Genomic DNA, 12,887 nt, shown 5'->3' with positions numbered 1-12,887 from the left:
AGATTAAACCTTGACTTGACTAAAAGATTTGCCTTTTAACCAATTCTGCAAATGTCAGAATCCTACTCAAAACCATTTTAAGGTGATATCCTGGAGGATTTTTAACCAGCATTTGTAACTCAACGTGTGACTTCTTAAAAACAAGACTCCTACTTGTCCTTACCTTATGCATAAAGGTGGAACTCCTATACCAACAAATATGCCCAGATATACTTCATTATTATTCTGCTCACATGGGTTTTCTACTTTGCATACTAACACATCTACAATCTGACATTAAAGCTTTGGAATCCTTCCTGTCTTCCTCATGCAGTAATACAAGTACCTCAGTGACACAATTTCCCCTTCTGCTGGTCTGTGAGTGCTGTCCTGGATGGACTAGTTTTGTTGTATTGCTAACATATTAAAACATATTAATGTTTCGCTTCAGAATGCCCCATTGCTAGGTTTACTGTTGACTTTTACTTTAGAACTGCTATGTCTAAATGATATATTAAATAAGACACCTGACCATGTCAAAGTTTCTTATTATGAACACAGTTAATATTCTTCCTTGCCTGGACAGAGATCTAGTAAAAGACCTAGTCAAACCATAGCTGAAAGGCAACCACTGCAGGAACTTTTTCAGGTAGGCTGGAATGGTCATTTCTGAAGGCCAGGAATGGCGTTTGCTCCTCCTCATCATATTCCCCTCCTGCCTTGTTACACAGCCACTGAAATATGGTATGACAAGGCACAAGGTCTGAAATAAATTCAGGCAATTTAGCATGGATCAATTTTTCTTCATATTTATAGCAAGAGCAACAAATCACAATTCTACCCCACCACACTGGCATCTAGTCTTGGTTTAAGAATCGTTGCACAACTTGGCCTTTGGACAAATTCACTAGAGATCAATTAATTGCTTCAGCCTAATGCAGGACTTGAATGGACTATCTATGAGCCCACTAAGCTTGGAGCATTATACTGTTTTGCTCTAATAATAAACTTCTGAATAAGATATTCAATGCTAGCAGTGTGTTGTTAGGCCCCTGGCCTTGTCTTTCATCTTTACTGTTCATCTATATACAACATGGTGACTAGATTCCAGGAACTCTGTTTATGGTAATTTGTTCAGTTGTGTTGCAGTCTTCCAGAATAGAAAAACACATCAAGCATTACAAGTGGAACCAATGGCATTTAAGTGAGTTTTTTTTTTTTTTGAAAGACCTCAGGATGAAAATTGCTGTAATACATACAATGAATGAGGAACTAAGAGTGTAAATAACAATATAACCATAAATACATTTACAATCTTTTACCAAGTAATTCCTTTAATCCAAATATTTCAGTATGTTCAGAACAACCTCACCCCCTCACAAAAAATACTGTCTGAGGTACAGCTCTACATGTTCCATCATGAAATGACAATAAGTGCTCATGTGCCACATGGTAAAGATAAGAATTCAAATGAATTATAATACAATAAAAACTGGAAGCACTAGAAACACAAGGGTCCTGTTAGTAGTAGCAAACCTAGTACAGACACAAGGCCTTTCGGTCTAATTCAGAGAGAATATAATATTGCCATATTAACATAGCAGTTGCTTTAAAAAAAAAAAAGGCCTCTAGCTCTGTGATTTGCTTTGTTGTGGTTGCAAGGGCTGGGTGTAAGGCCACCTGACTTATGGCTCAGCAGTTTTGTTCTACATACAGATCACTCAACTCCTCTTTAGTAAGTCTTCCCAGGTGCATTGCTACATATCTGAGTGAGCAATCAGCAGATACACATGGCATGTGATGTCTTTGGGTTCAGCTCAACAGATTTTGATTCTACAGAACTGTTTAATGTAATTTAAGGAACACTGTAAATTAAATAGCACTGTAAAGTGTTAAGGTAGACTGTACTGGGTTTGTGGCTCATAGCTGGAGGAAGGCATGTATTTAAAAATGAAGTTAGGACTTAACATATATTCTATGACATGAAGGTTAATTATAGAGAAAAATAAAATCTGTAAATCTGTGAAGACGAGAGAGTGCTGAATCTTATCTTTAGTATTATTTGGGGACTGGTTACTCGTTAAATTCTTGCAATATATTTAGGTGATATTACCTAGATAATAACAACTCAAACTGCTTTCTCAAAGCATCAGTGTCTGATGATTAATACAATGCTTGAGTTATTTCTTTGCATACTTTTTAAAGTTGTATTTAAGCATGTTCAGATAAACTTTAAAAAGTAAAATCTTAATGATATGATTTGGCTTTCATATAAATACACTAAAAGCAGATGCATTGAATTATTTTAGTAACTTTTCACTGAATCTTATCAGTTATACAGGCCACTGTCAATGTAGAAAGTTCTGTAAAATTCTGTAAAATTATTAAGACTCTACACAAATGTTATACACATTATAAGTATACAGGTCACATGTTACACAGTTCAGGTTATGATAAGATGCTTGATTTTGCCAAACATTCGACCAATTAAGATTTATGTCCCTGATGCTGTAGAAAAATTAGAAAATCGGCTTATGTAATGCATTTCAAATGTACGTCCAGCTAAGAGATCAAAATAGATACAGCATTTATTTGCTTTTCACAGGCCCAGCTGAGGAAAGCTGCAATATGAAGTCACAATTCACCGAACAGCCTTTTATGAGCTGTACTAAAAGGAGTAATTACTGGAGTTGAGCAAAAATGAGTTGATATGAATAAAGAATGATGCCAGCATGGCATAACTTGGTAAAAGATTTTAGGATGTACAGGACATGAATATTTTTTGTATCCTAATTTAAATAACTGCTATACCTTCTCAGGGACCAGAATATGAATGATTATTATTTGATGATATATTTCACATTTGTGGAATTTTATGATATGGCATAAAATGAAATTATATGAAAAGCATATGAAATTATATCTAATTGCATCTTAAACTTCTGTTCAGACCCCCACCTCAAGCATTTTGAAGAAGCCTCCATATGTTCATTTGCCTTTTTTAAGCTTTGTGGTAAAACATCATTCTTTTTCTTATAAATAGAACTGGGAGCGTTGTTAAAACAAAAATAAAAATAAATCTCTGAAATGAATTACAAAGGTCTACATACAGCCTCAGTTGGTACTTTTTTCTTGCAAAAACAAAAATAATCTTTTTGAAATGTTTCATCAATGTTGTCTGTAGAAAAAAGTAATCATACCAACAACTTGCCATTATCTACAGCTGTACATCAGGCTTACTAGCGTATCAATAGAAGGGAGAAAATATGCGCTTCAATTTACATAAAATTACACTTTACAGTTATTTGCTTAAGAACAATTATAATAAACAGTACAAAAGAAAATAGAAATGCACCACTTTCTATTGGGAGTCTTCCAAGTTTGTCTTTTCTTCGATAGCCTGTTTCACAATCTCTGCCAATTTCAAGCGATCCACTTTATCAGAGAAAGCCCTACCTGAGGGAGCAGGGAAAAAAGTGTTTGTTCACAATGAAGTGAATGCGAAATGCATCAACATCAATGCCTACAGTCATGCATATAGTGGTGTTAAAAAGTGTTGGCCCCCTTCCAGATTTCTTGATGTGTCTGGTGATCTGAAACGTTAAAGTGTGACAAACGTGCAAAAAACAAAAAGTTAAACCAGGAAGGGGGCCAACACTTTTTCACACCACTGTAAAGGAGTCACTACACTTGGTTGTGAATGTGATTAACAGCTTCTTGACAGTATTATTATTACTATTATTAAACACTTACCATCCCAGCTCAGTCCCTGCAGGCCATCACGGAGCAGCTTGCAGTCTCTGTTGAAACGCCACGCTTCATACATCACCTCATTCAGCTTCTCGTCCTCATTTTCTCCTATTAGTATAATAGCCCAAAAAGCATGGAGACACGGTAAGTGTTATATGCACATATGCTTTTGATTTGTGTATGTAACATGTGTTTGGCCAGCTCACCAGCTTGTGGTAGGATGCACTGTGCAATCACATCCCGCAGTTTTTCCAGAGCCACATTAGAGTCTTCTGCTCCATTTTCAGGGTCATTAATGAAGAAGCCATCATTAGGCTTTGTACTATAGTAACAAATGAAAACACTGGTCATATTTTGATTTTCATGTTTTTATAAAAAACACACACAGTACGTCACCAAAATAATGGTGGTGGAAGCATTGTGCTTTAGAGCTGCTTTTCTTTAGCTGGGCTTTTATCAGGATGAAGGGAATCATGTATAGGTCCAAATACCACACAATTTTAACAAAAAAACATCAAGGCTTCTGCTAAAATCACTTAAAATGAAGAAGACTTTTAACTTTCATGACAATAAACTAAAGCACATCTCCAAATCAACAGCAAGGATTTCACTAAACTTTAAGAATTTGCAATGGCCTAGCCATATGATTATTATTGTTTTTTCTGGTTTTCTTGGTACTCAACACCACTCAACTAAAAACAAAGTCAACAGATAAAACTGCTAAATTTCAGGAGTGGAGTAAAAAACTACACATTTATTCTCTCTGTGAGATTCTTGAGTGTGTGCCAGTGTGCTTAACTTGTTATGAAACCATGACCATTGAAGACATGCATACAAATTTTGAACAAATCTACTGACATTACATGGAGGTAAAATATATCAAATATCATATCATACCATATCAAATTTGTTAGCCTTATTTTGTAATTTTGGAATGAAATTTGTTTAGCTTTTTTTTCCCCTTTTTAATTTTCCCTTTTCAAGCATTTAATTAATAACACATTTCTTGTGTAAATGTTCCTGCATATGACTCCCAAATAGAAATTGTTCAAATCCAGTTAAAAAAAATGAGGTGACCTAATTATTGAGGTAAAGCACAAACCAACCCTAGCAGCTTTCTCTTCCTCAGAATGGGGTTGTTCACAGAGCTGAGAGGCTTGAGGCTGACGTTAAGGTCTTGTATTCTCATGTTGGCCAGTTGTTCTGCATGGGCTTGCTGGATCCCAGCGACAACTGCCTGCTCACACAAAACAAGAAGCACACAGTTCATTCTATTACTGAATGCCTATAATTAATCCAAGGTTGTAAAACTTTCCCTTTTAGTAAAATGTATATTTTCTACGTTTTATACAGCGTACATAGAATGTATATTTATGCATCAATTATTCCTAACCTTGTCCATCATCATCTGAGCAGAAGGAAGCACATTGTCCAAGGCCTCTGTGCAATTAAGCCAGGGGTGAGCCAAGACCCCCTCGATGGTTAGCCTTTCTTCAGGCTTTACCTTCAGCAGCCTGACATGATAGAACAAAACAGGTTAAACGGTCAAGTTAACGTCTCAGTTATAAGCTTAATACAAGAAAGTCCTTTGTGAAATACAACTATTTAATGGCCTATTATATTTATTATTCAATTTAGTAACCCGATCTCAGATAGTCTTAAAAAGGGTCTTTTGTGTAGATGACACAAGATCTCCTACAGCCATGAACCAGTAAATAAAAGTCATACACTTAAGGCTTCTTGGCTTTAGTCACTCACTTTCGGACAATGTCCTTTGCCATTTCGGATATCTGGCTCCACTCATCTTCAGGAAAGTCAAAGCTTCCTGTCATGATCTTCTTGCGCATGTCTTTAGGGATGGTGCGGCTGTGGTGCTTAGAATAAAATGGAGGATAACCGCAAAGCATCACGTAGATAATAACGCCCAAGGACCACAAGTCACAGCTCTGTGAAGAAAAAAAGAACACATGGAGATCAAAGGAAAAAAGAAAACTAAGTTAAAAACTGTCTGCCAATAATATCCTAATAGTCCACCTCCTTGGTCATACATTTTTCTCTAAATTTTCTGTATCAGTTGAATTAATTTGTTTCCCTCCACCCCAAAAGAAGTATTATATTATAAATGCAACGGAGGTTTGAGGGCCTTGCTCAGGGGCCTATCAGTAAGATTTGAACTCACAACCTTCCGAACAACAGGTTCCAAACACCTTAGCCACTAAGCTACCACATCCCAGTTCTCCATGGAAGGGTGAGAGTTGAAAATGACATTCACAAAACTCTCATGTGAGCACACTCATGTGAGTACATATGTGATCAGATATGAAAAATGGCATCATGTGAATTAAAGGAAGAATTCCAGCAACTGGGAAACAAGCCTCAAAAACTCTAACTTTTAAATAAGTATTAGGTTTCACGATTAGCTTGTTTATTCATTCAAATGCTCTACAATGAAATCCAGAATCATCCTCTCCTGAGGCCTCTCACCTTGTTATATGTGTACGGGGTGGGTGAGGTAGGTATTATTCCAGACTTTTCTTTCTGATGACGTCTTTGTGCCTCCAATACCTGAAAAATGTAAAATACATTATATCATAACAAGCAAACAAGTGGGAGATTTATTATAACAAACAGCTTACCTGAGGTGCTACATAGTAAGGAGTGAATTGTGGGGTCATCAGATCACCTTGATCAATTTTGGCAAAACCAAAATCGCACAACTTTACAGGAGCATCCTAAAGATGGAGTTTACAGAGCAGTAAATAAAATTTCCTGTCAATTCTACAGCGCTACTGCTGATCAGTAAATATTCCAACAATGAATTCTAACAATAACAAACATCAAAATAAGGTCTTACCAAAGAATTATCCTTAAACAGCAGGTTTTCTGGCTTTAGGTCTCGATGTGCAATGTTAAGTGAGTGACAATGTTCCAAAGCCTGGGCAATCTGTAGACATTTAATTATATAGGGAATAACAGAAAATATCAAATATCAGAAAATATCAAATATCAGACAATATCAAATATCAGACAATCAAAACATGAACAAGCACAAAATAACACATTATTCCTAAGATGGTGCAAAGCTCTCCCTTACTGCTACACACTATAACTTCACAACTGTTAATCTTACTGACAGTAAACAAATTCGCTAGCCAATATCTTTCATGTGCCACTTGAGGACAGCACACTGTAGCGCAAAGTTGAAAATTTGGCCAATTAATTTTTTAAATTAAGGATTAAACAGGATTTTCATGATCCTATACTGCGTTTCACTTATGCTGTATTAATACACTTCACTAGCTAATACAGTAGATATGAGTTTAGTCTTACTTTTTTTTCTTCAGATAACCAGTACACAGGATTGGGCAAGCACATTACAGCTTTAATATAATACATTATTCATTTGGGGTGTGGCTTGGTAGTTAGCATGCTTGCCTCACACCCCCAGGGCTGAGGGTTCGATCCCCACCACTGCCATGCATGCGTGGATTCTCCAGGATACAAGCATCCCAGTAAGAAAAGTGATGTGGAGAATGGATGGATAATTACATTTTTTCTAATATGTAACAATGGAATACAAAGATATGACTAAAACCTAGAGGTCAATGGCACAAACTTCAGCACTGTTTGAAAGCGGAAGTGATGTGAATCGGTGACACCGACTGGTCTGATGTAACTTCAACTCTAGCTATTGAATGTATGATCTGTCCACCTCAAGGTCATACAGAACAAATGAGTCAAAAGTTGCAGCACATTACCTGTTTAGTGACTTGGCTGGCCATCTTCTCTGTAAAGTGCCTGTGCTGGCTGATTCTGTGGAACAGCTCTCCTCCTTCCATCATCTCCATAACAATTAATAATCTTGCTCTGTAAAAACAACAGTAAAGAGAACTAAAATAAATGAAGGGCCACATAAGATAAGAGGCAAGATAGTATGGTATATCTCTTACCGTGGACTGGATTCATGGGGAAACTGCACACTGTTGGCATAAACCTCCAAGATTCGTACAATGTTAGGGTGTGAGGCACACATCATATGAAGTCTTACCTGAGAAAGAGAACGATAAGTGTGAGGATTCAAATGCTGAGCCTTGTAGAAGTGTATGATTACAGCAGGGACGCTGCTAACAGAAAAAGATCACTGCACTGGTAGAAGGTTTCTCTGCAATAATCTAGTTTATTATTTGCAATAGAATTTATTTTATTTACAATAAGCATAATCATTAGTTTATTTTACATTTGTAGCAATGCTGCCAGGTCATTTTTAGTATCTAACTGTGAATTACAAAAAAAATTAATTTATTATTCTAGAGAGTGTATTTTTTAAAGGTTCAAATATTATGTTTAGGTTTTACGTTGGACTAGTCAATTGCTTTTTGTCTGCAATTCTTCCATAAAAACAACTTCTGGCCAAACTTCTCCAGACAGTAGGTGGGTGTGCCTGGATGCTATTCTTTGATCTCTGATGTCGAAGAGAAATAAGCATGAGATGCAGCATCAGCTGCTATAAATTTCCTTGGCCAGCCACTGCCGTCCCTATGGTCCTCAACACTGCCCACCCTTGGTGCTTCTTTCAAATAAGTCTGCTTTGAAATCTTTGCCTGTGAGAGACCTTGCTGATGCATTACCTTGTGTCTTTTTGCTGTACTCAGTCTTGCCATGGTGTATGACCTGTGATAAAGATTTTGGCTGTTCCTCACCCATTTTAAGCCTCCTACACAGCTGTTTCTGTTTCAGTTAATGACTGTTTTTCAACCTACATATAAAATTGATGATCATTATCATGTGCTTGGTATAATTAGTTAAACATAAACCTGAATTCTACAAAATCCCTGACTTTGTGCAAGTGTACAAAGTGTGCAAGATGCTGTTTGAAGCCAAAGGATAGTAACACCAAATGAGTTGATTTAGATTTTTCTTGTTCACTCAAAAAAAATAAACAATTGAAATATATGTTTTGGAAAACACTTACTTTACAGCATTTCTTCACAGTACTGTGTTTTTACGTGTGTTTGTACTGTGTTTTACTATTTTACTGTGTTCTCCTCTGCTGCACCATAATGTAATTATTATTATTATAATGGAAAAAAAATATGATCTCCACAATACCTCAGAAAAGCATGATAATACTCAGTACCTAACTAACACCTAACCAACACTGCAGTTGAAGTGGAAGTGATCTACTCTGTGAGACACTGTCTGTTTCCATGTAACACTGATTCTGTGAAAGTCGTTTTTGAATAATTACACTAAAACAACTCAGAATGACTTTAACACATAACTTAAGTCAGTAAGCATGTCCTTCCCTACCTCATTTCGTGCTTTAGGTCTGTCAATCAGGATCTTCAGGGCTAACCGTTCCTGTGTTGACTTTTTCACACAAACCCTGAAAAAAATGAAATTAGTTATGTCAATTTAATTGTCCTTGGCAAGTGTCCAACATCTGATATTAAACAATGCATTTCAAATTTCACTCCAAAGGCACAATAAATGTGTTAGAACTTGTACAACAGGCACTGTTTTAAAGAGACTTTACTTAAGATTTCCATATGATCGTAGATTCTTATCTATAAAAAAGACTTAACCTAATTTAAAAAAAAAAATTTAAAGAAGGAAGAGAGATGAACTGCTAGGGCTGGGCGATAAAACGATAAGGATATGTATTGCGATACACACGTGATCGATATCAATACAAAATGTGTTCGACAAAACGTTCGATACATTTTATTCTTCGTCGGAAGAACACAGAGGTTGCGAAGCAAGTTTGGTTGCATTAACAAAGGCACTCACTCTCGGCTAACCTAGCAACGTAATGAGTGACACGCTAACAGCCAAACATGTAACAATATCATGTCAGGTCTGCTGGATTCCGCTTCAGTAACTGGCGACTGATAAGCAGAAAATGAGCGCCGCAGCGAGCGAGGAAATTGTAAATAAAAGTGGAAAAGTCAGCTCGCCAGTATGGCAGTTTTTTGGATATTACAAGTCTGACCGTAGTCAGACCAATGTCGACTTAAATGTTAAGAGATAATTGTTAAGTGTTCATTGTGACTTTAGACTTATGTTTACATTTTAATTATTTGAGTTTTCCATGAGGGGGCACGGGGGCTTAGTGGTTAGCACGTTCGCCTCACACCTCCAGGGTCGGGGTTCGATTCCCGCCTCCACCTTGTGTGTGTGGAGTTTGCATGTTCTCCCCGTGCCTCGTGGGTTTCCTCCGGGTACTCCGGTTTCCCCCCGGTCCAAAGACATGCACAGGTTGATTGGCATCTCTGGAAAATTGTCCGTAGTGTGTGATTGCGTGAGTGAATGAGAGTGTGTGTGTGCCCTGCGATGGGTTGGCACTCCGTCCAGGGTGTATCCTGCCTTGATGCCTGATGACGCCTGAGATAGGCACAGGCTCCCCGTGACCCGAGGTAGTTCGGATAAGCGGTAGAAGATGAGTTTTCCATGGTTGTTGACAATTCTGTCTTAACTGAGGGGATTATGATCACAGGAAGGTTAAGTTTCAAATAAAAATGTTTAAATGTAATATATTTTCTCCTGGTCCTTATTTTAAATGGGCCATAAAAAAATCAATAATTATAGATATCAACCGATATGAAACACTGATATCGTGATACAGTTTTCAGCCATATCGCCCAGCCCTATGAAGTGCTCATCACATTGGGGCATCTTTAATAAAATATTGGTTCAGGGTGTAAAGCTGTAGTTTCTGTGATGCCCAAGACATACATGGGATACATGGGATACATGGCAGCTAAGGTCTGAGCTCTGCTTCTCTGTTTAAGTCTCTGCAAGCATGTCTGGTGATGTATTCATATTGCTTTTAATGTGTACGTGTCCACTCAGAGGCCCTGTCACACTAGACCAGAATTTACAAAATACACAGCAAAGAAAAGCTGAAAAAGTGTTTTACTCTCTAAATAATAAAAAGATAACACAGAACCCTGTGATTTCCCAGATAAGTGCTTGTCACACTGCATTTATCCCAGGATATCTCCGTTTCCCCCTGCTTTTGACCCTGCTTCACACTGGTAATTTAATAGCAGGGTTAGCACAGCTTTTGAACAGCTTTTAAGAAACCTTGCTCTGAAGCCTAAGGAGGGTTAGGCCAGCACTGCAGTGCCAGATGTGACCAGTGTGAAAGGACACAGTATTAGAACATTACAGCTAGATTATCAGCAATAGAGACAGAAATTCAGAAATCAAACAGTGTGTTGGATATCAGCAAACACCTGGTCAACTACACAACAAAATTAAAAATGGACAAAAAAAATCAGGTGTGAAAGTTGGCAATATCTGCTCGGCTGCAGAGCTTCAGTCCACAGATTTTCTATGGGATTAACATCTGTAGACTGGCTAGGCCACCCAGGACCTTAATGTGCTTCTTCTTGTCATGCTGGAATACCCATCCATGACCTATATTCAATGCCATGGCTGAGGGAAGGAGGTTCTGACCCAAGATTCTGACCTGAATACAATTAAAATTGTTATCATATTAAACATTGTAATTAATCACATTCGGTTCATTTAAAAATATTCCCTCTTTGAAATACAGTACAGTTTATATATTGTTAGCATTCATAGATTTCATGTTTAATTTGGTTCCTAATGGTAATTATTGTTTTTTTTTTCCTCAGGAAGAGGCAAAGCTGTGTACAAGATTTCTTTCATAAAAAGGATGTCACCATTTGCACGCCCCAAATGGCCGTTACATTGTCTTTCATGTATTTTTGCACAGTGTTGAGCAGTGCTTTTGTTGAATTTATGGCATTTTGAATGCTTTTGAATTTATATGGCATTATTCGTGCCTGATGTTAAAGTGTTGTTTACATTTTATTTTTGGCACTTTATTTTTGTATACTGTAAAAACTTCAACCACATTGAAGTATTTTTTGGAAAAAAATTAATAAAAGAAATATTATATTAGAAGTTGTACTTATCGTTTTTTGTAAAGTTATCCAAAGGATTAATTAGTTAATCAAAAAAGAACACTAGATTAAGCAAAAAAAAAAATGGATAGTCCACAGATTTTCTATGGGATTAACATCTGTAGACTGGCTAGGTCACCCAGGACCTTAATGTGCTTCTTCTTGTCATGCTGGAATACCCATCCACGACCCATATTCAATGCCATGGCTGAGGGAAGGAGGTTCTGACCCAAGATTTGACGGTACATGGCACCGTCCATTGTCCCTTCGATGCAGTGACGTTGTCCCTTAGCAGAAAAACACCTACAAGCGTAATGTTTCCACCTCCATGTTTGATGATGGGAATGGTGTTCTTGGGGTCATAGGCAGCATTCCTCCTCCTCCAAACACAGCAAGTTGAGTTGATGCCAAAGAGTTTGATTATGGGCTCACCTGACCACAAAACCTTCACCCAGATCTCCTCTGAATCATTCAGATGTTTATTAGCAAACTACAGACAGGCTTGTACATGTGCTTTCTTGATCAGGGGAAACATGTGGGTGCTGTCGGATTTCAGCCCTTCACAGCAGTGTTACCAACTGTTTTCTTGGTGACTCTGGTCCCAGCTACCTTGAAATCATTGAAAAGATCCCATGTATTAAAGACACTTGGGAGCCAGAAATCTTGCTGATTTATAGGAGCTCAAATACTTTTTTCACTCATTAAAATGCAAATCAATTTATATTTTTTTACAATGGAAATATTTTGGTGTTATTATGTCCCTCACTGTTAAAATAAACCTACCATTAAAATTATAGACTGATCATTCTTTGTCAGTGGGAAAACATACAAAATCAGCAGGGGACCAAATAATTTTTTCCTCACTGTATTTATGTTGGATTTTCCATTTGTTCTGCACTAATAATAGTTGACCTGAATTTTAAAGAGGTTCACACACTAGATGTGGAATTGGTCAAAGCTAATACACCAATTTCCCTTAATTTCCCTGTTCAGTTTAAAAGTTAAACTATAAGGAAACATCGCTCTCCACTCAGGAGAAACAAAACAACTTTACGAAGCAAAAACCAAAAGCAAAAATCTTACCTTACAGGTCCACTGATTCCAGCACCGAGCTTCTGTGTCCAGTTTATACTGTACTCTTCCAGGATGGAGCTTTCCTGTGGATGTGACATGAACATTATTACAACAGATCAGTGTTTAATAACACATAGTGGTTCAACCCAA

General features: G+C 37.2%; 1 protein-coding gene across 1 annotated transcript in view; it reads right to left on the bottom strand.

Moving 5' to 3' along the window:
• Positions 1-1,295: 1,295 nt before the first annotated feature.
• mapkapk5 (MAPK activated protein kinase 5) overlaps positions 1,296-12,887 on the bottom strand; it is a 20,057-nt gene continuing 8,465 nt past the window's right edge. The window contains exons 2-14 of the mRNA XM_060883089.1: positions 12,747-12,820; positions 9,040-9,115; positions 7,680-7,777; positions 7,488-7,596; positions 6,584-6,673; positions 6,366-6,461; positions 6,214-6,294; positions 5,488-5,675; positions 5,123-5,243; positions 4,836-4,966; positions 3,936-4,051; positions 3,733-3,837; positions 1,296-3,435 (exon numbers count right to left, since the gene is read on the bottom strand). Of these exons, the coding sequence (XP_060739072.1) occupies positions 3,341-3,435; positions 3,733-3,837; positions 3,936-4,051; positions 4,836-4,966; positions 5,123-5,243; positions 5,488-5,675; positions 6,214-6,294; positions 6,366-6,461; positions 6,584-6,673; positions 7,488-7,596; positions 7,680-7,777; positions 9,040-9,115; positions 12,747-12,820 (1,380 nt within the window). The 3' untranslated portion in view covers positions 1,296-3,340. The remainder of the gene's footprint in view (positions 3,436-3,732; positions 3,838-3,935; positions 4,052-4,835; positions 4,967-5,122; positions 5,244-5,487; positions 5,676-6,213; positions 6,295-6,365; positions 6,462-6,583; positions 6,674-7,487; positions 7,597-7,679; positions 7,778-9,039; positions 9,116-12,746; positions 12,821-12,887) is intronic.

Source organism: Tachysurus vachellii, chromosome 12 (assembly GCF_030014155.1).
Source record: "Tachysurus vachellii isolate PV-2020 chromosome 12, HZAU_Pvac_v1, whole genome shotgun sequence".
In the NCBI taxonomy this organism is placed as follows: Eukaryota; Metazoa; Chordata; class Actinopteri; order Siluriformes; family Bagridae; genus Tachysurus; species Tachysurus vachellii.
The sequence above is the reverse complement of the archived record's forward strand: the minus strand, read 5'-3'. Positions and strand labels throughout refer to the sequence as shown.